Source organism: Hylobates moloch, unplaced genomic scaffold, assembly GCF_009828535.3.
Source record: "Hylobates moloch isolate HMO894 unplaced genomic scaffold, HMol_V3 SCAFFOLD_1, whole genome shotgun sequence".
NCBI lineage: Eukaryota > Metazoa > Chordata > Mammalia > Primates > Hylobatidae > Hylobates > Hylobates moloch.
The window spans coordinates 213087801-213113663 of record NW_026652276.1 but is presented as its reverse complement, the minus strand read 5'-3'; the positions used below and the strand labels follow the sequence as shown (position 1 = coordinate 213113663).

Genomic DNA, 25863 nt, shown 5'->3' with positions numbered 1-25863 from the left:
TTGTCAGCGTGCAGCTCGATGACTTTTCCCCAAGTGAACATGCCCATCAAGCGGGCACCCATCAAGCTGGCACCAAGCAGAACACAGCCAGTCCCCCAGGAGTCCCGGGCTGCCCCCTTTTAGTTACAGCCATCCCCTAGAGCAGTCATTTCTCTACAACCATTGATTAATTTTATCTGCTTTTAAAATCTTTATTTAAATGGTATTCTATGAAGACTATGCCCTCTTTAGCATCTGGCTTTTTTCATTCACTACATTTTCAGGACCCATCCTGTTATTGTGTGTAGCAATAGGTCATTCATTCTCATTGCTGTGTGCTATCCATTGGGTGGAATACACCACAGTTCCTCCACCTGTTCTCTTGTTGCTGGACATCTGAGTGTTTCCAGTTTGGAGCTATTACTGACAGGATTGCAATGCACACCCTTGGACATCTCAGAGGTGGGTCTTCCATGCCTACCTGAGTCATCGACTCGTGTTTGCTGAGTGAATGGCACACCCTTGCAGAGATCTCCCAATGAACAGACAACGGAGGCAGGAAGATAAGACCATCTTCTTCCTCTTCCCCTGCATAGAGCAGGGTCTTAGAAAGAGTCCCTAAGAAAACAGCAAATGCTAGAGTTAGGAAGTTCTTTAGAGACTGTTGGGCTCAATCTTCCCTTTTTATCATGTGGATAAACTTGGGCCCCCAGAGAAGGAAAGAGACTTACCCAGAGTTACCCAGCAAGGTGGTATCAGAATCCACGTGGAACCCAGATGTCCTGACTCTGAGGCCACTGGTGTATCAACAGCCCCCCTAGAGCTGGAAAGGGGTGGGCATTAGGTTAGTCCCAGGCTCAGGGCTGGGGATTCTCAGGGTGTAAACCACGACAGCCCTGGGCACCTGGAATTCCCCCACAGGGACTGTGAGGTGCTCTGCCATGGCACAGGGGCCCTCATCAACTCTACGTCACCATCAGGGAAGAGCTCGAGTCTGGCAGAAGTGAGTGCCATCCTAGCCCCGCCATTTACTAACCATGTGATGCTCTCTCTGTGCTTCAATTGATCCATCTCTAAACTAGAGGCTGCAATGGAGGTTAATCAGATATTTAACTCAGTGCTAAGGGCTTGACAGCATTAGCCAGCTGGACTGTGGCTTAATTGGTGGATGAGAGGGTCATGGGTATGGGCACAGCCGTCCCGTGGGGAGGTCACTGAGCTCCCCACCCTGCCAATGGCATCACGACTCCTAGGTCTCTCTGCAGGTCCCGGGCTACCGGCAGGAGCGTGTGGAGAAAGGCCTGAAGCTCTTCGCCCAGCTCATCAACAACAAGGTGTTCTTGCTGTCCTTCATCCGCACGCTCGAGTCCCAGCGTAGCTTCTCCATGCGCGATCGTGGCAACGTGGCCTCGCTCATCATGACCGTGCTGCAGAGCAAGCTGGAGTATGCCACTGATGTGCTGAAGCAGCTGCTGGCCGACCTCATTGACAAGAACCTGGAGAGCAAGAACCACCCCAAGCTGCTGCTCAGGAGGTGAGGGTACAGTCTGAGGCACCCTGCTCCAGCCTAGCCATGCACCTGGCTCACCGTGCCTTGCAGGGAGACTGGGGTAGAGCTCCTAGGAGAGCAGCCATGTTCCCAAGTTCAAGTCACTAACTAGCCCAGAGCCAGGGCTACATTGCAGGCCCCCTTAGAAGAACCTGTCCACTGTCCTCAGGAGTCAACGATGCGTGGACTTGTTGGCTCACCCTCTTGTTCTCTTGCCCCTGTGTCAAATCTCCACTTTTCCTTCTCTGCCCTTCTACTTAATCTTGACCCTGTCTACTGCAATCTCCTCTCATGGAATCTTCAGAAGTCACTTAGACCATCCTCTGGCCTTATCTAAGTCCAAAGTTGGATTAGGAGAGAAGACCTGTGCCCTCATGCCATCAGGTGGCAGGGGACAGCATCGAGAGCACATTGGAGCTTGTTAGAAAAGCAGAATCGCAGGCCAGGTGCAGTGGCTCATGCCTATGATCCCAACAATTTGGGAGACCAAGGCAGGAGGATCTCTTGAGGCCAGGAGTTCAAGACCAGCCTGGACAACATAGCAGGCAATATAGACCTCATCTCTACAAAAATAAAAATATAAAAATTAGCCATGCATGGTGGTGCACACCTGTAAAGTTCCAGCTACTCTGGAGGCCGGGACAGGAGGATCCTTTAAGCCCTGGAGTTTGAGGCTGTAGTGAGCCATGATCTCACCACTGCACTCCAGCCTGGGCAACAGAACAAGACCCTGTCTCTAAAAAAAAAATTTAAAAATAAATAAATAAATGCAGAATTTCAGGCCCTCCCAGACCCGCTGAATCAGAACCTGCATTTTAATGAGAAACCCAGTTTATCCCAATCCATATTAAAGTTTGAGAAGCACTGAAGGAAAGTCCTTTGGTGATGTCTCACCCAGCGCAGCCCAGCAAGTGTTTCCTGGCACCTGCTGTAGGCTCTAAATGGGCCCAGAGTCCACCACTCAACACCCTGGAGGCCTCAAACTTGACACTGTTGAAACCTTAAAGGTCCTATGTGAAGACATAACCTTATCCTGTGACTTTGGCCTTATAGGAACTAGAGACTCTCTCACTCTATCAGTGCTTCTGTTTGAACTTTCTGTGTACTCGAAGGCCATTTCTCCTCTAGGCCATTATTCCAATACTTTTGGCCTTGGCATATCTGAAGTTAGAAAACTCCCACGTCATGTCATTATGTCCAGCCCTCTTCCTAGACCACTCATGTGCTGTCTGCCTGCTGTCTGCCTGTCCCCCAGACTTCCATCTTTGGTCTTTGGGTCTCAGGCTGGGCTTCAGTGGCTCCCACTTTATCCAGCAGATAGATTTGGCTTTCAGAAGTGTTTACTTCAGGCTTTTTCCTGGAGCAGTGGGCATTTGCCTGCACAGCTGCAAAAGTCTGCTGCATATAAGAGCCAGCAGACAGCTTTGGAAACAGCAAGGTAGATCATTTTGATTTTTGTTTTACTTTCACCACGCAGCCACCCACTGGCATAATTCTAGGGTTGCCACTGCCTGCCAGAGCTCCCACCGACAACTTCCCGGCGTGGTCTCGCTCTGCCTCTGTGTCTCCTCCCCTTGTTTTCCGTTCCTGTTCTCCTAGATGCTCTTGCTTCCTTCTGGCCTCCTTTCCTTTTCTTCTTCTTGCCCCTGGCTGCCCACCTCCTTTCAATGTTCCTTCTTCTTTTCTCTTACCAGCTTCATTTTGTGCTGGTGGCCTCCCAGCTACCTTGGGATTTTAGTTATTAGCATTTTCTGGCAACTGCAACTTTAAACTCTATCCAGACTTACCTGGATGGGCTAGTTTCTTTCTGGAGCTGGCCGCATGCTTAGTGCAAGTTTGAACGTAATTTGTTTTCTCTGAATGGATGCAACTGAGAATGTCCTTGGGCTGACTACACTGCTGCTGCATCTTCATTTCCAAAGTAAAAGAGTGGATGGGCTTGTGTTGTAGCATGAAAGATGCAAGTTAGACTCAAGAATGAACTTTCTGTCATTGCAAATGAAACTCTGGAAGGGCTCCCAAGGAAGTTCCAAAGGATGTGGAATCCTTTGCCATAGGACAGTTTCTTGTTTGTTTCTTTGTTTGTTTGTTTTTGAGACGGAGTCTCACTCTATCACCAGGCTGGAGTGCAGTGGCAAGATCTTGGTTCACTGCAACCTCCACCTCCTGGGTTCAAACGATCCTCCTGCCTCAGCCTCCCAGGTAGCTGGGGTTACAGGCACGTGCCACCACGCCCAGGTAATTTTTGTGTTTTTAGTAGAGAGGGGGTTTCACCATGTTGGCCAGGATGGTCTTGATCTCTTGACCTCATGATCTGCTTGTCTTGGCCTCCTAAAGTGCTGGGATTACAGGCGAGAGCCACCGTGCCCAGCTGCAATAGGACAGTTTTAACACGGCTTGGGCTGAGCTGGGTATATGACTTTATGCTGCTGCGAATGCCAGGAGCCTTTAGCTGAGGCTGTAGACTCAGTTTGGCCATCTGGCCTTCTGACATGGATCCTTCTCCTGCCACCTTTATTCCTATTCCCTGCCAAATTGGTACCTCCCCAGAATTTGGGATTTTTTTTTTCACCCAAAAGAACACAACTAGCCTATAAAGTTCTCTAAGGTTATACTACCTAATAGGATAGCTATAAGCCACATGTGACTATTTAAATCTAAATTAGCTAAAAATAAGGTTCAGTGTCAGTTCCCCAGACATGCTGCCACATTTTAAATGCTTAGTTGCTGTGTGTGGCTGGTGGCTGCCATATTAGATGGCGCAGGTAGAGAAAATTTTCATCATCACGGAACGTGCAATTGGACAGCGGTGCTCTAAGGTGTTCCAGCCAAAAACCCACCCACAGTCTGATGCCCAAAATGTCATCTTCCAGCTTTGTAGGAAAAGCTTGTCTTGCCATTATGGGGGCGTCTAGGAGTCCATGAAACTCTTATATTCATTAGGATCACAAGGTTTGGCCTAAACGCTAGAAGCAGCAAGATCAATGCACAATTCCTCCCCTGCCCTTCCCAGCCCATGGGCTCTGACCAGCTGCCTCTTTCTTTGTCTTGTTCCATTGGTTCCCTCGGTGACTGCTAACAGGACTGAGTCAGTGGCTGAGAAGATGCTGACCAATTGGTTCACTTTCCTCCTCTACAAGTTCCTCAAGGTAGGGTTGGATGTGGACGTATTTCTGGCCCTGCCTCGTTCATTCCCTGCAGCCTGACTGGGGATTGCTCCACAACCCTCAGTCCTCCCTTACTGGGCCTGGCTCTTATAACCCCACAAGAAATGGAATTCATCCTTATCATGGACTGTCTAGGAAGACAGAGGCCTGCAGTCCATCATAGCTCCAAAGACACAGTCTTCCCGAGGCTAGTTTCCTCCCGCCTGGCAAGGGATAGATGTGCCCTGAGAGGCCCTGCATGGTCCCTAAAGCTGAATCCTCCTTTGAAGTTAAAAACAATTTGCCCATTATTTCTCTGCTTTTCCTCTTCCCTCTCCCAGCCCCAGACTTACTGAGGCTGATAAGGCCCCCCGGCCGGTGCAGAAGCCGCATGTTGCGGCAGATAAGCCAAAGATGCGCCTGGGAGGTGGAAGAGGCTCAGCTTCCAATTATTAACTTATGTTCTAAGGAGTTCGTGCCACCCAGGACTGACCTCTGCCTTTGGATGGGGCCTCTGAAAGAGCGGGGTGAGGCGGGGAGGGGGAGCAGAGAGGAGGGCAGGAGGGGAGGGGAGCGGGAGAGGAAGAAAGAGCCCTGGAGAGGCGGCAGTAGGAAAGGAGAAATGGGTAGAATGGGGGAAGACCCTGTGATCCAAAGAGCCAGGAGGAATGCCAGCCTGAAGGATGAGGAGTTGGAAAGAAGGAGATTGAAGAGCTGAGTATAAAAGCAGGTGGGGGCAGGTGGGGGAAGTTGGCAGGGGATGGAAGCAGCCCTTTGGAGAAGCAGGGACTGGGGGTGCATTCCAGTGTTCCAGGAGCTCCTCCTAATGACGTTCTTCTCACCTCCAGGAGTGTGCCGGGGAGCCCCTCTTCTCCCTGTTCTGTGCCATCAAGCAGCAGATGGAGAAGGGCCCCATTGACGCCATCACGGGCGAGGCCCGCTACTCCTTGAGTGAGGACAAGCTCATCCGCCAGCAGATTGACTACAAAACCCTGGTGAGCCCACCCGTCTGTTTCCCCTGGGGCTTTGACAGGCAGGCTTCGGTCCTGGGTAGCCCTGCTCAGCAGAGGGGATGGCTGAAAGGCTGAATAGCCACCTCTCCAGGTGTGTCTGCTGTGTGGGCCCAGCCAGGTGCTCCCTCTGTGTCCATCACCCTAGACTTCCTCTGTTCTGTTTCACCAGGGCATTTGGATTTGGGGACCAGTAGCTCAGACACATTCAAGCGACACTTCAGCCAATGAACTGGGGGTTTCCGGCCACACCAGTTATAGGGTCATAGCCCTTGACCCGGGTGAACTCCTCTTCTGTCCTCCCAGCTTAGAGTCAACACTTTACAGAAGAGGTCCGTGCAGGCGGAGAGTGGGGGACAGAGAGGAAAGGAAGCTAGAAAGAGTTCCTCATAGTTCTAAAGCCCACACTGCCTTCTGCTCTAAGTTCAAATACAACTGTGACCCGGGCTGTATAACGCAAGGCCAAGGTGGCCTAGTGGTGCAAGGCATTTGCCGAAGGAACGTGGGGATCCCCTCCATCAAGGTCAGGCTCCCTCATCTGACAAAAACAGCTACCCTAGGAGGCACCAAGGCTTAGCATTCAAGAGCATGGCCTTTGGGATCAGACAGACCTGGATTTGAGCCCCGACTCTGCCTTCGACCAACAGGGTGAATTGGGGCAGGTCCCTAATCTCTCTGAGTTTGGGTCTCTTTATCAGAAAAAATGAGAACACCAACAGAACCGACTAAAGTGGGGATAATCACAGTTGCTCAGAGTGAAGCTGTGCAGAGGATCAAATGGGACAAGATGAACAGGCAGTGAAGCCCGCGTCATACTCATGCACTAGTGCTTGGTCACACAGGCCCCGCTTGCCTCTCCCCACTGTCACCGTGCATCCACTCACTGCTCACTATCCTTTCAAACCCAGGGAGCTCACTCTCAGGATTTTTTGGAGATCACTATGATCTCCAACCAGCCCTTTTTCTCTGAGAAAGAGAGGACTTGGAAGGAGGGAGTATGAAAAGATAAAAGCTGAGTGTTGGGGGTGATATGCATGTGGCACCCAAGAATGGAGGCAAGAGAGACAGAAGGGAACGAGGAGGACGGGGAACAGAAGGAAGTTCAAGCGCAGTGGTGGGGAGAGGGAGCCACAGCAGGCTGGGGCATGGTAGGACTGGGAGGGAGTGTGATTCTCAGACAACCCCTCCAACTGCTCTGAGCTGAGGGAAAATTCCAGACCCTGTGGCTAGCTGGGGAGGCAGTTCCCACCTCTGAACAAAGCCATCCCTGCTGGCTGGGAAGGCTGCGACCATGATCCACCTATCCCACTCTCATTTTCCAAAAGCCCCGGGAATCCCAGTAGACGTCTGAACAGATTTGTGGGGATTGGCTCCGTTATGAAGATTCAAAGGAGCAGCCTGTGAATGAGGCCCCTGCTTTCTGGCAGTTACCGTCTGCTTGGAAGGAGAGAGAGAGAGGCTCCGATTAAAATGGAAAAGGGGGGGAAAACCCTTCCAAAAATAGAGACCTGAATGGATTTCTTAATGAGATAGAACTACTGCGTAAATGTCTTCCACCCTGTCTCACCCGTTCCACTCCCTTTCTTTCCTGTCTCCTCAGCACCCTCCCAATATTGAATCCAACACGATGAGTTGTAATAATGTTGTGTCCCCAAATTGCAACATCCTTTGTTCCAGAGGCCACAGTACCGTAGTGCACTGAGCTGATTTCAGGTGCCACAACTTACAGAGAACGTGAGGAAATTGGGGTGGTTCAGGGACCAGTATCCATTTAGGTGGGAACACTTGAGGACAGGAGCAGTGAGGAAAGAGGAAAGAAACTGCGGTTGTTTTGCCTGGAGAAGAAACAGCCACAGTGAGCTTTAATAGCCGCCTTCAGGCCTGGGGAAGGTATTTGCACATGTGCAGGGGAGCAGCCCCCTCAGGGTGTGGACAGATGGCAAGAAATCGTGCAGGATAACAGCACACAGGGCGTGCAGACGAGTCCTGGAAGTTGGCGGTGGCTGGAGGAGCCCAGAGTGCTATGGGCCTGCTAAAAGTAGCCTTGTCTTGGGCAGGAGAGATAACCACAAAGAGGCTCTATGAGGCTTGGGGGGAAAGCGAGTGTACCACTTTGCAGTCAGGTGTGTCTCTAGGGGTTTAGTGATTTATTGGATTGATGCTGGAGCTTGGACTGGTGTGGCCAAGGACCATGCTAGTGGGAGCACCCCAGTACCAACATCAGCAACATCTGGGTGCAGAGTGCAAGATGCCTACCTAGGAGCCCACTAGAGCACTAGGTACCCACGTGGAGCCTGGAGCCAGGCAATGCGAGTCGCCCCACCTGGTAGCCTGCCAGAGCACTAAATGCCCACCTGGGAGCCTTCCAGAGTGCTAGGTGCCCGCCCGGGAACCTGCCAGAGCACTAGGTGCCTGCCCAGGAGCCTGCCAGAGCGCTAGGTGCCCGCCCGGGAGCCTGCTGGAGTTCTAGATATGCACCTGGAAGCCTGCTAGAGTGCTACATGCCCACCGGGGAACCTGGGAGCACTAGCTAGTTGCCTGGGAACCTGGAAAAATGCAGAATCTCAGGCCCCATCCCAGACCTCCTAGATCAGATTTTGTATCTCAACAAAGCCCCCAAGTGCTTGTATTCACGTCAGTGTTTGAGAGGCACTTCCCTGGCAGAGAAATCATGAGGCAGCTTGTTCACAAACTAGCCAAGGAGCATGGGGGAAGGGAACCTGTGGGTGGAGTTCTGGCTTGGCCAGTGGCCGGGGCTCTGTCCTTCTGTGGGGCCACTGCTTCCACTTTAGAATGTCAACTCCTGCCCTGAAGTGCACCATGGAGTTGTTCTCATGAGGCCACGCTGAATTCCTGCGACAACTAGAAATGCCAGGAGATTACATTTAGGTGGCAGCCTCTGCCTCATGGGTCCCTCAGAGGAGGAAGCCCAGGGCAAGCTGTGTTGCTGTCTTGGGAAGGCTGAGCTGCCCCACCAGGGCCCAGAGGACAGGACAGCAGGGTCTGCCAGAACAGCCCAAGGGTCAGGCTTTGCTTGGCTGCTGAGCAGAGGGAAGGGGCCAGAAGGATCTTAGAAGGAGGGGAGAGCTGGAAGGAGGCACACATGGAGCGCTCGATGCAGAGGTCTCTCCACCATTGTTTTCAGGTTAGGGCATTTTGAGGGGGAGAGTTTGGTTTTATAGATTTCAGGTTTTTTTTTCTTCCCCTTCTTAATAGAATAAGCATGTTCCCGTTTGAGCTCATAGCAGTCAAGTTGCTAATGAAAGGCAGGTGCCCAGAGCCCAGGGTTCTGATTGCCACCACATGGAGCAAGAAGGGGGTGGAGTGGGAGAGAGACTGCTGTCTGGCTCTGCAAACCAGATGGGACAATTGGGAAATGCTTATGGGGGCACAGAGGGAGTGAAAGTTCTGAGAAGGAGAGAGACACACAGAGGGCTCTCTGGCAGCGGGGCCCGAGGGAGAGTTCGGGAGCCCAGAAGGGGAGGGCCACTTGGCATCAGTACCCCTGGGATGCCCAGCCTCTCTGCCTTGGATCTTGTGCCCTCACTTACTCCAGTACCCACAGCACCCACCCCGTTCCCCTCCAGTCCACCCAGGAGCCCACACGGTGCCGTCGATGTAGAAAGATCCCACTGTGAGAACGGCAGGAGAAGAAAAGCCTTGTTCTTTTTAAAGGAAAAGCCCAGAACTTTTTAAAGGAAAAAAATAAAAATAATTTGGTGAAGCAGAGTTTTAACTTTTCCTACTAGTTCCAAAAGGAGAAATGGAGGCCCTGAACTATGCAGTCGCCTCTTCCCCCAACACAGGAGTTCAAGTTCAGGGCCGGGAAAGAATCTCAGGTGTCCCGAACCTGCAATCTTTAAAGGGCATCTTTTTATTTTTAAAGAATACATTGTGTCTTATAGATTTGCCAACCTCTAATCAGGCAAATGAAACCTTCACAAAAATCGAAGCTTGTGAAATCTTTGGAGAAAGAAGCCAGATTCCTATTAGTTCTGTGTGTGTGTCCCCGAGGAGTGACAAGAAGGAGACAGACACACATGGATGGGCAGGGGGTTTCAGAGGTGGGCGAGGGTCTGGGTGTGCCGCTGCGACACTGCTTCCTGCATGCACGTGAGAGAGATAGCACATGTGCATGCATGCATTGGTGTCTGTTCTGTTACAAATTTCCCCTCACTGCTTCCACATGCTTGGGCATTGTCCCTTTGAAAAATCAGGATTTTAATGAAGTTTGTTCTGACAGGGAGTGAAGTGTGCAGCTCGCACTCCCTCAAGGACATTGAAGCCAAGGCATTGTCCTGCTTGCCCGGACAGGAAAGGGCAGTGGGCTTGGTGGGAGCACAGATGGCCTGGAGCCACCCTACTCCTCCCCAGCCCATACTGGAGAGGACTAGCCATTCAGGACGGGATCCCAGGGTGCTGCTGGGGATCTAGGAGCTTTCCCTGCTACCCCATTTCATATGCCTCCTCTCCCCACCTTTCCTTCAGGTCCTGAGCTGTGTCAGCCCAGACAGTGCCAACAGCCCAGAGGTCCCAGTAAAGATCCTAAACTGTGACACCATCACTCAGGTTAAGGAGAAGATTCTGGATGCCATCTTCAAGAATGTGCCTTGCTCCCATCGGCCCAAAGCTGCAGATATGGATCTGGGTGAGTAGGTTGCCCACCCAGGGGCTGTCCTTGTGGCTGGTCCTGAACACACCTCACCTTCCTTCTCCTGTCAGCAGAAGCAGGGCTGGGGTAGAGATCCGAGGGGGATAATCACTGGCTGGAGGGAGTCAGGCATGGCCGGACCCCCGCCAGGAGCCCATGGGGTTACCTTCCTGGACTGCTTGGAATTGACCAGAGCTGGTCAGTGAACAGTTTGCAGAGAGGGGTCCACGGGCCACTTGGTAGTCTGTTGGTGATCTGCCTGGCAGGATATGCCTCTGGGGTCCTTTGAATAGCAGAGGAGTGGGAAATGAAGGAGTCATATCTGGAAAGAAGGGGATTTAAGGGCAGAGTCCGCTAGTCTGAGCTCCTGCGGCCCAAGGTCCTGCCACCGCCTCTGTTGTCGCCCGAGGCTCTTCCCTTCTGCTCAGTTCCATGCCTATAATTTTTGCTGACTACCTACAGCTTGAGGGATCTGGGTCAGTGATAGAGAATGGAGAGAAAGTATAGGGAAAATGAGATATGACAGCCTGCTGGGGAGAAGGATGACATTTTAACTGAATGTTCCATGAATATATCTCCCAGCCTCTATAAACAAGGGCATGCTGGTTAGGGCCACCTGTACTTAGAGCCAGTTATGGTTTGCATAAGCATTTCATAGGATGCCATCCTGGGGAAATCGTTATGGGGAGCCCCAGGATCTGAAGAGGCCAGCGGGGAAGAGAAGTGGTTCCAGCCTTGTGGGCCAGCATCAAACACATCTAGATTTGAGTCCTGGTGCCATCAAGTCCTAGCTGTGTGACCCTAGTCAAGTAACCTGTGTATGCCTTAGTTTCCTAGCTATAAATGGAGATAATCATAGTGTCTGCCTTGTAGTAAGAATTCAGTGAGATCATGCATGTAAAAGCCTCTTTAATGCCATGTGTGGTCCATCATACACATTCAGTAAGTACTGGCTGCTGTCACTGATTATGAGGATAATACAAGGATACTGAGTGTGCCTGTTTGTTGATGCTGGGCATGAAGGGAGAAGCATTGATGTGTGTATGTGCTCGTATCTGGAGATTCCTGGCAACATAGTGGTGGGAGGACCCCTCAGACGCCTCTAATCCATCCATCTGGCCTCTAAGCTGGCTTTGGCTAAGCCATCCAAGACAGACGGGCATCTATGCTATTTTCTAGAATCCAGAGGGAATTTTCATCATCGCCTCCCACTGCCTCACCCCAACTCCCTCTGAATTCTGATGCCTAAAGATTCTTAGGATCAGGAAGTTGTAGTAACTCCTCTAAATTCTCACTTCTTCATTTAACCCCATATCCTCTCTGTTGGCTCTTGGCTGAAGGTGTTTGGCCCTGTGCTCTGAGCTTGGACATTGAGGGAAGGAGATTGGGTGAGCATGTGTCTCCCTCCACTGTGGAGGTGTCTCTGAGTATGCTGTTTCTGGGACACAGAGGAAGCCAATGTGTGATGGTGGTGGGGAGGGGTGTGGGTATGTGCTCACATGTGTGCCCTTAGAGCCAGACCAGACCTGTGTGTCTGTATGCATTTGATTTGCTTTTGCTGCCGTGAAGATCCCACAGACTCATGGGGTGAGGAAACTGTTATGGACCAGTGGGAGAGAGAACAGTTCCTGGAAGGAGGATTTTTGTGTTCCCCACATCCAAACAATTGAGTGGGATACTCCTTAATGGGTTTTTCCAGGGAGAATTGAGTTCGGTAGTGGAACCAGCTAGCACTCACTGTTCCTTTGTTTTATCTGTGGGCCATATAGCAGGGGCACCTTCAGCTTTCCAGGGTCCTTAATGCAATTCAGGTGGGAGGAGAGTCCAGCCAGAGTATGGCCAAGAGGGAGAGCTGTGAGTGTGGCCAAGAAGGAGCAGGCTCCTTCATGCTGGAAGCTGAGATTGCAAAGATGTGCCAGAACACAGAAGGAGCGCCTGCATGCAGCTGCATGAAGAGATGTGTGCTTCTGTGCTTAAGAATAGGTGATTTCCCATGGAGGGGCTCATAGAAGGCATCCCTGTGAGCTTCGTCCTGAGAGTCCCTTAAAAAGCCTGGGAGTGCAAGCCCAGCAAAGCAAGTCTTTTATGGGATGCAAAGCCTCCTGAAGCCAGAGTGCTAGACTATCTGGAGTAGAAACAGCAGCAGACAAAGCAGGCGCAGTCGCTCCTGCCACCCACCATGATGAAAGGAAGCCCAAGGGCAGCTCTGCAACAAGGACCCGCCCAAGGGTGGCTGGTCTCCCCAGCTAGAGGCTGCGCAAGCCAGGGAAAGGCTACCCACTTCCCAGGGGAAACAGGTCTCCAGTGCTCACCATGACTGTTCAAGCTCCAGGCACCCAAACAAACAGAGGGGATCCCTCTGCCATCGCATTTGCTGCTGGGCCACACTTGGAGGAATAAGATCCCCACACCAGGGACAGATAACAGAGAGAAACAAAGAGAGGCCTGGGGCAGTTTGAACCTCAGGGCCCCCTCTCACTGGGAAGGGGCATCATGCTGAGCTGCTCAGCAACATCTCCCTGCTCGACCACGATGGGTGCTCTTCTGAGAAGTTCCTTTTTTTCCTTTTAAATCTAGAGTTTGGAGCTGCCTGCAAAGCTCTAGGCTTCTTCTTACCAAAGCTAGATTGCATCGCAAGAAAAATGGGGCCTCCTCAGAGACCCAAATGCTTTTTCCACACTATTCAATCACAGCCCCCACGGGGAAAGAGAGGCAAGGCAAGTTGTTCCCATCATGTAGGTGAAAGTGCTTTGAAAGCCTAAGAGCAATTTACAAATGTAAGGTGTGACTACTTATGCCAAAGGGACGCATAGCACACTGGCACTCACTCAGCCCCATGTGCTGGACAGGGCCAAGACAGCACAGCATGCCCCCCGACTTTCTCCCCGCACCCGCTGTGCTTTCTTCTCCCACTGCTGAGGGCATCCAGCAAAGGCTGCCTTCCCTCTCCTGATGCGCAGGCCCTGGCACGGCAGGAGCACCCATCTCAGGCCAGCTCAGCAGGAAGCAAAGACATTTGGCACCACCCTGTCATTGTCCCAAGTAAATCCAGCCCAACCCTCCCACTCTTGCTTGGCTTGTGGCTCCTGCCTGTCATCATCACTGTGGCCTCTGGCTTTGCCTGACTGCTCACTCCTGACATGTCTATGCATTGCTCCTCGGAGCTCATCAGAGCTCTCCCACTTCTCTCCCTGCACTCCTCGCCAGACTTGTCCAGGCTTTAAGGAGCCAAGATGGGAAACCATGTTAGTAAGGGTTCTCCAAAGAACTAGAAACAACAAGGGGTGTGTGTGTGTGTGTGTGTGTGTGTGTGTGTGTGTGTGTATGTGTGTGTGTGTATGTCTAGAAACAGAGAGAAAGAGAGAGAGATTCATTTTAAAGAAGCGGTCACACGATTATGGAGGCTGGCAAGTCGAAAATCTGCAGGGTTGGCTGGCAGGCTGGAGACCCAGGGAGGAGTCAACATTGCAGTTCAAGTCTGAAGGCCGTCTGTTGGCAGAATTCCCACTTTCTCAAGGGAGGTCAGTCTTTTGTTCTAGTCAGGACTTCAACTGATTGGATGGGGCCCACCTAAATTATGGAGAGAAATCTGCTTTATTCGAAATCCACCCTGATATAATTGTTAATCTCATAGAAAGACACCCTCACAGAAACATATCGAATAATGTGTGACCAAATATCTGGGCACTGTGGCCCAGCCAAGTTGACACATAGAATTAACTATCCCAGGAACCACAGGGCCCACCTTCACTGCAATCTGTTGGAAGCTGGGGAAGGACAGCAACCACAGCGGGAGGAGTTGGGACTGAGGCAGAGCTCTAAGGCACAGTGCCCAGGTAGCACTACCCCTGCTACACGTGAGGCTGTCCCCACAACCAGGTTTAAAATGTCCCTTTCCACCCACAGGTATCTGGGCAGGGTAGGTACCTGTTTGCATCACTAAACTCTTCAACAAACACAAGAAGATCCTACCCTGTGGCCAGCTCTGTGCCAGGCATGGGGGTGCCATGGTGCCTAGGAGAAGTTCCCCACTTCTTAGCAGACTAGCAGAGACAGGACATTTTTCTATCTGAACTAAAGAGCTCTGTTTCCTCCTCCCTTCACTCCTCAAGGGAAATCATTGATGCCATTCTCTTCCCCTGCACAGATGGAGAATCTGCAGCTCAGAGAAGCACAGTGCCTGGGCCCAGGTTACACAGCAGGGAGGTGGAGAGAACTCCCATTCCCTTCACACGCAGTTTCCTCTGCGGCCCATTTCCTCTCCCCTCTGCCACTGTCCGTGACCTCCAGAGATTCCTGTAGTTTAATGCAAATGCTCTATCAATAGCCCCCAGAACTCCACCACCCTCTCTCTGTCTTGCAGCTCAAGTCGAGTGAGCTGAAAGGATATATTTTTTCAAATAAGCAATTCCTGTAGGCAATAAAAAGATACACTATCTTCTGAGTGAAATATAAAGAGTTCACAGCAGCTGTCTCCCCAGTTTGCATTTTCCTCTGCACCTGATGGGAAGGACAGATAAAGATAATGGGATTTTTCTTTCTTTTTTATTTCACCTCCCTCTCTCCCTGGAAGGTGGAAATGTAACAAATTGGATTGTGAGTGTGTCTGTCCTTTGTGCTTGATGCCTGGAGCAGGGCATCCGGCTGCCGGGCAGAGCTGCTGCGAGAGAGGTCAGAGCTAGCAATTTTCTCTTGGTGCCATGCATATGAATGCTAAGGTCACCTTTCCTCCTGCCCACTGACACCACCTGCCTTCTAAACTCTTCTTTGACCCACCACACCGCCTGGAGCCATGCCAGAGCCCTGTGTTCCACATTCAGGAATATCTACTAAGTTCTAGTTTGTCTCTCTTAAATCAGGAAGCGGGGCTCAGCCTACCTTTGCCTTTCGCTCTCCAGGCATTCCCAAATAGCAACAACTGACCAGTGCACAGCACTTAACAGTTTACAGAGATCTAGTACCTTCAGTGCAAATAATGCACTTCTATTCAGGAACTTCTTCTTTTAAGCACCAGGTGTCATAGTTCAATCATGTTATATTTGGGAACTTGCTGTCACAATAATTTAAAAAAAAAAAAAAAAAAAGAACATTTTTAGATGTCACCCCTCCTGCTCCCAGGTGAATTTTCTGACCTTTTTAGCAGATACACTCTGATCTTCTCTTGGCTCTCCCAGCTCTTCTCTGGTGCCTGCTCCCAGCACTTCAGCGTGGCCAGGTGTTGAAGGTCTCAGGGCTCCCTGCCAGGTGTTTCCTTGGGTTTCACCTGCTGACAGGCCTCCTTCTTCACCCGGGGTTTGGAGGGTGGAGTGGGCCCTGTGCAGTGCTGGTGTGTGCTCCTAGTGAGAACCTGTTCACAGTTCCCCCAAGGTAAGGAAAGGTGGCAAGGGTGAAAGTCCAGGCATGCGGTCATGAAGGTGCTCCTGCATGGACTGTGCAGGTCGATTTTGCTGGCTCTGCCTAGCCTGGTTAGTGGCTCCTTCCACCCTTTCCTTTCTTCAGCAGCCCTTCCTGAAGCTTCCTGGGATGGGTCTGAGGAAAGATGATGATAGGAAGACTGGAAGTGGGGTTATTACAAAGCCTGAAGGGTCCCCAGCCTGGTGTAAAAGGAGGTGCATGTGCACGTGTGTGTGCACGTGTGTGTGCATGTGTGTGTGTGCATGTGTGTGCACATGTGTGTGTGCATGTGTGTGTGTGGGTGTGTGTGTGTGCATGTGTGTGGGGGGAGTGTGTGTGTGCATGTGTGTGTGTGTGTGCATGTATGGGTGCCCTTGGGCCCACCTGCATGTCTACACTGTGAGGGCCAGAACTACCAGGTGCTGTGCTCCCTGGGGAGAGTTTGCCTCTCAGCATGGCACCTACCGGTGGGTAGGGGACTCTTCAAGAGCCAGGCCAATGGGGTCCTCCATGCCAGCATCTCCTTCCAGGTTGGCCTGTGGAGGATCTCTTTCCTCTCTATGCCTCAGCTTCCCACTGCCAATCACATGGACCTCCACACACTTGGAGGCAAGCCAGGGTCCCCCTACCTCTCCCCTTCCTAGAGACTCTGCAAGCACGACCTGGCCATCTTCTGACCGTCCCTGAAACCCACACCCATGAGCATCCCTGAAACCCATCTCCACAGCCATCTCCTGAGCATCCCTGAAGCCCACACCCCTGCCCCACTACCTTCACTTAGGTCCTCGCTGCCACTTCTGCTTTGGACAAAGGCAGCCATCCCGACAGGGCTCATGCCTCTTTGTCCCTCTAATAATGCTCTCCTCTCCTTATCCCCTCCCCGCTGTGTCTCCATGGCCTCAGCTTAGCCCCAGACACCTTGGCATGGCATGCTGGATCTTTTTTAACTTAGCTCCTGACCTCCCTACACCTCTCCAGCCTCTCCTTTCAACCTTCTCCTGCTCAGACTCATCGTTCCCTAGAACTGCGACTTGAGTGCCACCTTTGGACCAGAACACTTGTTCCCCTGGCCAGCCAGCAAACACCTACTCGTCCTTCACAATTTAACCTGGGCAGCCCTTTCCCACCAGCTCCTCTTCCCTGTCTCACCCCTGCCCTGACCAGTGGGCTCTTGCACAGCCTCTCCACACAAGGAGTCTTCAAGGACTAGGGCTTATGTTTTATTCCATTTCCTTGTTTAACTACCTCTCATGCCCAGCTGGCCATGCCCAGCACACTGGGGGCACACAGTAGGTAAGTGTTCTTTGCTGAATGAGTGAGTGTGGAGCTGCAACACCTCCTGGACCTGGATTCTCACCACAGAGACTGCAGGAGATGCATCTTGTGAGATGGGACTGTAGGTGTCCTCTTTTGTAGGAGAAGGTGTTTCTTTGTGAGGAGTCACCCTGCCCCAGGATTTGCTATGGCTCTCTCTGAGCTCAGCATCTCATAGCATTTGATGCCTGGGAGGTATTTTCCAGCTTCTCACTGTGCACCACGGGCAGGCAAAAAATTCCCAAGAGGCTCAGCCTTCACAGGAGAATGCTGGCCATTGGCTGAGCTATGACATTGCCTCTTCGCTGTCCTAATGTGGTCACCTCCTACGGAGCAAGGTAGAGACTCAAAAGAGAGATATTTTTAGTAACATTTTTATAGGCAAGACAGAAGGAGCCCATCTGGTGAAAAGAGGCTGGATCAAGCACTGGGGGACCTGGGTTCTATTTATTTTCATTACTGTTATTAAAACTAAGGACACATTGAATATGCAACAAAGCACAAAATTAGATACTGCCCTCACAGAGGGCCTCCTGAGGCTGATTCAGCCAGCCATGCACACCGTGAGGGGACCAGGGTGCTGGCCTTCCTATCTAAGGTGGCAGGGTTGTCTCATCCTCAGCTGACTCAACCTGACCTTGGGATCTTTACTTCTGGGGTGGGGATGAGATTTTATGAACCCAGCCATGCAGCTCAGGAGAGGGCACTGCTCCTGGGCTAGAGGGAAGCCACCTGCGATGGCCTTTGACCTTGGCTTTTCCTGGCCCCTGCTTTACTCAATAGAGTTCTATGGCTCAGACTTCTGTGGAGAGAAGGTCAGGAAGTCGTGCAAGAGCACTCCAGAAAGCTGAGCCCATGCCCACTATCTGATCTTCTTGAGACATTCTGTGATGAGTCTAGGGAAAATAGAGACCATAACTGGCCTGAAGAAGGGGTTTCAGGAAAGGAAGGAGGGCGGGTAAGTATGGAAGTGAAAGTGGGTTCTGGCCAACAGGGTAAAAGTAAGGAATTTGGGCAGAGAAGAGTGACATTAAGGAGTGGCTTTCCTTGTCAGCCTATTTGAATTATTCTTTGCCAGGGAATGTGGAGCCGCCCGCCAGTTATACTCCACCCTCTCTCCTCCATTCTGGGTTCAGCTGGGTGGGCTACTTGTGATCCTTGCTTCTTTCCTGAAAGCCTCAGGGATGGAGCTGCCCACACCAGCTGCCCGTCACTCTGGGCTCTCTTTCATCAGGACTAAGTTGTAGATGCTACAAAACAACAATTTCAACTACTACTTTCTTCTTCCTCTTCCTCTTCTTCCCCTCTCCTCCTCCTCATCTTCCTCCTCCTCTTCCTCTTCCTCCTCTTCCTCTTCTTCCTCTTCTTTTTCCTCTTCTTCTTCCTTCTCTTCTTCTTTCTCCTTTCTTATTCTTTCACCTTCCTGATATTTCAGAAAAAAAGCACATAGCAATTTTTTTCTGTCTGGGAGATAACAAAACAATAGGCTTGAGAGATCTAAAAGCAAGCTAAGTGTACTCCTTGATTCCAGCCCCCTCTCTCCATATTGGCTTTTGGGGAAACATTCCTGACTTTTTGAGATAATTCCCAAGGAGACATGACTATGCCCTACCCAGTCTTTTTGGATAGGGGCATGGAGGTAGGTGGACTTTCATTCTCATTCTCATTTCTGGGCATGACTCAGCCAGGGTTGTTGAGTATGGCCACCTAGGCTGTGCACTGCACAGCTCTAAGGGGAATTGTGCATCAAGGAAGAAGACCTGCCCTGGGGCCCAGAATCAGTCACCAACTCTCATTGCCTAGTTGACCAGGCCATGTGGTTTATTCAGATGCTCCTGAGATGTGCTGTAATTCTTTATCAGCAAGGAGTGCCCTTGCAGCTGCTAAGCTAGAGACTGTCTCTCCACTGGCACCTTCTTCTTCTAGTCCTATCAAGCCCCATGGTCACTTCAGTGGAGGAGACTCCCTTGGGCCCAGCCAGAGGACTTAGTGTCCAGAGCTGAGTTCATTGCATCCCTCTCCCTACCCCAAATATGAGGGAGGCAGAATGCTGGCTTCCTTTTGTGTTGTGCCCCAAAGCTGTTCCTCCACCCCCATGTAGCCTCTGACTTAACCAGGTGCCGCTCACCATGCAAGCGGGGGAGGCTCACTGCCGTATACGCCCCAACCCAGACTGGTGTCCACCAGCATCCAACTGCACAGCACATCAGCTGTCTGGCCAGCTTGGAGAGATTCCTCTTCCTTTGCCCCAACCACTCAAAAGTGCATGCATGCATACCTCCATAAAATAAAAAACAAAACAAAAAAACTCAAGAAAAAAAACAACACAATAACAAGCAAAAACGCTAGTGACCAGATACCTCAGTGAGGCATTTTCCCCTTTGCCCATTAGTCTAACCCCCCCAGACCATAATCGCCATGAGCAATCCCAGCTGTGACATCCACAGGACTAAGGGATGGATGGTCCCCAGAGACTTCTTGCTCCAGTGAGCAAGCATGTAGTCCCTATGCTTTCATTCCTTTGACCACCTGACATGATGCTAAGCTCTAAATCAGGCAACAGGGAAGGCCCAGGGACTGGAGGCAAGGGGCTTAGAGTTTAGGAGCATCCCTGCTATTCCAAAGGGCATGCCATCTGTGAAATGGGGTTGGCAGCACAGACCACAACAAATGCACAATGCAGGGAGGAATTGGTGCTCTCTGCCACAAATGTGGCTGGTCATGGACCAGCCTTGGCAGGAGGGAAATGAGGAAGAGAATCTGAACCTGTGGCTCTGTGAGACATAGGAAGAAATCCCTGGTGGGTCAAGCAGTGACTGCCAGGCCACTTAATCTAGCAACTAACGACACTCTGAGCGAGCCCAGCATTCTTTGCACATTTCAGAAGTATCAGCATCTGAGAGGCATTGAGCAGGATCTGGGCTGCCTGGAAACCAAATGTCTGGCTTCTCGGCTGGAACACATGTTGCATTTGAATTTAAGAGGCTGTTTTTCCTTTCTGGTGTATGTCCATGAGAATGGTATGTGTGCGTGCATGAGCTCATACATGTGTGTGCTGCATGAGTTTATGTGTGTCTGACATGCACATGGATTTTCATGTGTGTACACTTTGAGATAGGAATGCGCACTTCTCCACCTACACGTGATTTGTAGCAAGTATGGTGGTGGGGATTTGGTTGATGAAAAACAGCCTCCCATTTCCATGTGTGATCCATCAGTAAGTCCGTGTATTATAGGTGTTTGGGCCCATGAGAATAATATGGGGATGTAAATATATCCTTGTAACATCAAACAATTAGGTGTTGGATAGATTACAGCGTTGATATCATTTACATAAACTTTGCAGGGAAGGGGATGTTCATGGGCATGAGAATGGGTTTTGCTGATTTTTTTCCACACTCTTTGACCCAATCTCCCTGACAAGGGTGACACACTGCCAGTTTCACCCTGTAGGATATACCCCTGGAACAGGTCTGGGGCTGTTCAGTGACTGAGCGTACAGCCTTGATTTCATCAGCTCTAAGAGCTTCCAATCAAGCAAACAAGTCACCCTACCACAACTATGCCACTTTGCATTTGCCTTATGCTTTGTCAAAGCTCAGTGTTTTATCATGTGCCTCTTTTGTTTGGCCAATACTTTTTGAGCACCTACTTTTTACAGATGTAGCCATTCATAGCAAGCAGATGGGCAGGGGTGGATAAGTGATGTTAGCCCCATTTTGGTCACATAGTTTGTTGGGATCAGAACCAGAACTGAAACTCAGGGCCTCACTGCATTGAGAGCTTTGGCACTCCATTTTCACAGGAGCATGTGCTAGCACTTGCAATGGATACACCCTTGAGCTAGCACGGCATAGGTACCTACACAGGGGTCCTCAGCTTCCCCACAGGAGGGGTCAGAGGGCCTCTCTGAGATGCCACCGCTCTCTTGGCAGAGTGGCGACAAGGAAGTGGGGCAAGGATGATCTTGCAAGATGAAGACATCACCACCAAGATTGAGAATGATTGGAAGCGACTGAACACACTGGCCCACTACCAGGTGAGGGGAATGTGGAAAGGGGAGGAGCTAGCCAACTACAAGTCCTTTGTCCTGGAAATCATTGCCCTCAAATAACAGGGCTAGACACCAAGCCCCTCACCAGCACTCCATGTTCCCTTAGTGATCCAGAGGAAATTGACATCTCCCAGCCAAGAAACCAGGGAACCCTGACCTCTTTGGAGATAACATGCTGACATGCACACTTTCTGCAGGGCATGGGCAGAGTCCCCAAGGAAGGCCCTCCTGAGAAGTTCCTCTGGGCATTTAAGGTTGGGTCATCTTCCAGGGAAGCACTGGGATTGAGAATGCTAGGGAGGAGCTCTTGCCAGAAGTTACTCCAAGAGAAGCCACAAAATAGAACACTAGTGTATCCAGATCTGTGTCTTGTTTTGCTCCAAGGAAAGCTGACAGCCTCCAAAGTCCCCTAGTTCTCCAGCAAGGCACCAATTGCCCCTTAGTGCCAAGTTCATCATGATTTGTCCTTATTATTTCCTGGAGTGGCAGAGCTGCTGTGCCTAGGCCCTGAGAAGCTTTTTCCCTGTAGGTGCCAGATGGTTCCGTGGTGGCATTAGTGTCCAAGCAGGTGACAGCTTATAACGCAGTGAACAACTCCACTGTCTCCAGGACCTCAGCGAGTAAATATGGTAAGATCCCACCGAGTGTCCTGGGGAGGCCCAGGTGTCCTGAGCAGCTGTTGTCATGCCAGCAGCATAGCCAGAAGGCAGGAGACTCTTGGAGAGGGGAGATGGGGCATCAGGCAGGCTGACCATCAGGGAAGAGAGCCAGGTGAGGGAAGAGGCCCCTGGTTTCAGTCGGTCACTCTGATGCATAAGCAAGAACTTCATCCACGAGCAAAAGAAGTAAAGCCAACTTTCATGAATGTCTTCCGGGCTGTGTGATAGCTATTATCTCACATCATGTTCATAACAATCTAGTGAATTAAATAATTATTATTTCCCCCTATTATGCAGATTAGTACGTTATAACTCAGGTGCACAGAGGCTAAATGATTTGTAAGAGCCACTGTTATTTTGCAGTGGAGGGCAGGTACAGACCAGGTGCGAGGCTCTGCAGTGGTGGGGAGAGGGTGCTGGAGGTGGGGTAGAAGCCAGAAGGAGCCCTGTTCTGCCCTATCTGTGTGCTTTGGGGCTAGTCATCTGACCACTATGAGCCTTGGTTATTTATTTATTTACCAGAAGAAGAGACTGAAAAATCTACCGACTGAACAGGATCATTCTAGATAATAAGTGGATGAATACAGAGAATAGTGCCTGCACACAGTAGGACCACCATTTCTTTTTCCTGCTCAGTACTCATTTCACAACACTTCACAAACACTGGCAGGAGTTTCAGCAAATAAACAGGAATAATTGGCACAGGCCAGAGGGGAGGACAGACGAAGGTGAGCAGGTTACCTGGCGGTTACTCATCCAGTCAGCAGTTATTAAGGGAGGCAGGCTACCTGCTCTTAAGTATGTACTTAATTGGCTGCACAGAACACATCCTGAGACATGACTTGAGAACTCTTACAAGGAAAAGCATTAAAAAAGTACAGGCTTATATTTTTACAAATTGAATAATTAAGGGTTGACACGATGCAGAGTACAGGAAGGAGGGGGAGATCTGAGTGGGTAGAATTAGCCACAGATAGTTTCCTGGAGGTGGTGAGAAAGGCATCCCAGTTTCAGGGAATGCACAAAACCAAGGCAAGGTGACAGCACCGGCCAGTGGCAGGAACTATCAGACAGTCGTTGGCTTCTGCCGGAGCAAGGGATGCACGGTAAGGTGATGGGCTAAGGCCGTGTGGCCTCACATATGTTGGGGGGTGATCCTTGCCTTGGCAGAAAACATGATCCGGTACACGGGCAGCCCCGACAGCCTCCGCTCACGGACACCTATGATCACTCCTGACCTGGAGAGTGGAGTCAAGATGTGGCACCTAGTGAAGAACCACGAGCACGGAGACCAGAAGGAGGGGGACCGAGGGAGCAAGATGGTGTCTGAAATCTACCTGACCCGACTCCTGGCCACTAAGGTATCAGACTGGAGAACTGGGTGCAGGGAGCCCAGAGGCTATGGAGTGGGGCTTCATCAGCCCACAGAAATGCCAGAGTAGCCAGTACCCAGCATTCATGCTGGTGTCCACTCTATTACCCACCCCAGGAGGCACTGCTGACCAGTCCCCGTACTGAACCTCAGAATCCTTCTCAATCCAGCACTCCAGGCAAACCCTACCGATACATCAGTGTTGGCATGCAATCTGAAGATTTGTTTCTATCCCTTCTCCATGCCCTTCTGAAATACTGAGACTCTAACTGCCTCTTTTCACATTCTTCTGCCATGCCTTATAAAAGAATGATTTCTTCTCTGGGATATCATCTACAATCTCAAGTGCGGGAAGTCGGGGCTCCATCAGCGACTTCCCAGGCACCATTTCTTTTTTTTTTTTTTGAGACTGTCTTGTTCTGTCACCCAGGCTGAAGTGCAGTGGTGCAATCTCTGCTCACTGCAACCTCCTCCTCCCAAGCTCAAACAATCCTCCTGCCTCAGCTTCCCAAGTAGCTAAAACTACAAGCGTGCACCACCACGCCTAATTTTTTTTTTTTTTTTTTTTAGTAGAGGTGTGGTTTCACCATGTTGGCCAGGCTGGTCTTAAACTCCTGGCCTCAAATGATCCATCCGCCTTGGCCTCCCAGAATTTGGGATTACAGGTGTGAGCCACCGTGTCTGACCCCAGGCACCATTTCTAATCCTGGTTCTGGGGACGTTGCTTGCCTGCAGTGCTAGTCTTTCACTCCTGAGACTGGGCTCGGCTCTGCCCTCTGCAGAGCCAAGTGAGTCACTGTTCATTAGCCAGTGTGAGTAATGCCCAAACAAAGCCAGCAGATTGTGTTTGTCTGCTCTGACCAAGTGAGTGTTCATTAGCATTTGTGAAAAATGCTAAAATAACACCGCCAGAGGGTGTTCAACCAAACTGTGTTGTTGGCAGAGGAAGCCTTACGTAGGTCCAGTCATCAGTGTTATATCTCTTTTCCATGTGCAGGGGAAATTTAAAGCTGTTAGAGACAGATGAAATGGGAAAAAAAATGATTTAATGCATGGACTTACCCAATTTCACCCAAGTGGGTTGGGCTGTATACCATCCTCCCCTGCCTAGGTCTGTGAGGCAGGTTTTAAAAGCCATCCTCAGAACTACGTGAGTTGAGCTGTGTCTGGACATATCCTGCCTCTCCAGGGCACACTGCAGAAGTTTGTGGATGACCTCTTTGAGACCATCTTCAGCACAGCACACCGTGGCTCTGCCCTGCCCCTGGCCATCAAGTACATGTTTGACTTCCTGGATGAGCAGGCTGATAAGCATGGCATTCATGACCCGCACGTCCGCCATACCTGGAAGAGCAATTGGTGAGTGAAGGGAGGGCAGGGGGCATATCGGGAGCCCTGAGCCCACCCAGCCTTAAGTCAATGGTGGTGGGACTCTGGGCCTCCAGGGGAAGGGCTGGCCAGAGTCTGTTTTCATCAGCAGGGACTCTCAGCAGGCACATTCTCTGGTCCTCCCCATCCACTCTTCCTAGATTTTTGTGTTCACTCCCTCTCTTACTTCCCTCTAATCAAATCTGTCCGTGCATCTTTCTTTCCTATCACTTAGTCAGTTAACAAACATTTATTGAACCAGCTGAAGAAGCAAGAAATAATATGCCAAATGTCACGGCCAGGACACTCTCCCATCCAAGTACCTCCTGGGTGCCTGTGATTACGCTAGACACTGAGGATCATGGGCTAATCAGACATGGCCCCTGCCCTCAATGAACTGATAGATGAGGGTGAGAGGCAAGGAAGTCTGCTGGTGTGGGACAAATGCTATGGAAGATGGAGGATGTCTCATGTGCAATCAGATCTTAGAAGGGCAACGTCTAACAGTGACTTGCAAGCAGTTTTGAAACACACCTAGGAACCAACCAGGTGAACAAAGGGCATTCGTATTCTATTCAAGCAATTGCTCTCTTCTCTTCCCATAAACTCCTTTTCCAAGCTCTGTATGGTGAAGAGATCTGCCCTTAACCACTATGTCTTCCTTTGAGACAACAGGATTCTCCAAGTACTAATTGACACTCTAGGTGTTCTCCCCTGTGATCCCCTCTCTCCTTTTAACATGGATCATCCTTCCTTTCACTTATGAGTAATTTGTATTTCAGGTTGAAATTTCAAAATCACACATCAGTATTCAGCACTTAGTACAGAACCTTGTGTAAAGCTGGGTCTCAGTAATTATTGATGAGATGCAGAGCCAAGGTGGTCTCTGGCTGAGAGCTCTACCTGAGGCAAAGCTGGCTTATCCTTTGTCCCATCGGTTCCAGAACTGCCTCCCTGTAGCTTTTCTATGGTGCCTGTCCCAGGTTCTTCTTCCCCAGATCATTCTTCTGAGGCAGTGTGGGCCTGTTGCCCAGCACCAACAACTGCTAGGATGGGCAAGGCATTAGGGCTCAGCCAAGCACCCTGGCACCTAGCCCTGGGCCCCAAAGCAATGCACAGATGAAGGCAGAAGTCAGGCTTTGGTACCAAAACTGTATTCAATGTAGTATGCTCTGGCTCCTCATCCTCTTCACCAGGAGAAGAGACTATCCCTGCTGAATATAAAAAACCAGGCAGGAACCAAGGTTGAGACCACAGAACTGAAGCGTGGGGTTTGCTCCCATATTAACTCCTAGTGAGAGAAGACCTTCGTGCCGGGGTTCTTCCAACCTTTCTGAAATAAGACTCAAAAATCTAGATTGCTCTCT

At 50.6% G+C, this 25863-nt stretch overlaps 1 protein-coding gene across 3 annotated transcripts in view; it reads left to right on the top strand.

Annotated features, from left to right (window-relative positions):
• PLXNA4 (plexin A4) overlaps positions 1–25863 on the top strand; it is a 527428-nt gene that overhangs the window by 481053 nt on the left and 20512 nt on the right. For all 3 annotated transcript variants that reach the window (XM_058426822.1, XM_032761769.2, XM_058426826.1), the window contains exons 22-29: positions 1245–1513; positions 4611–4677; positions 5523–5669; positions 10173–10332; positions 20979–21082; positions 21627–21726; positions 22927–23117; positions 24318–24487. In XM_058426822.1, coding sequence (XP_058282805.1) covers positions 1245–1513; positions 4611–4677; positions 5523–5669; positions 10173–10332; positions 20979–21082; positions 21627–21726; positions 22927–23117; positions 24318–24487 — 1208 coding nt within the window. The remainder of the gene's footprint in view (positions 1–1244; positions 1514–4610; positions 4678–5522; positions 5670–10172; positions 10333–20978; positions 21083–21626; positions 21727–22926; positions 23118–24317; positions 24488–25863) is intronic.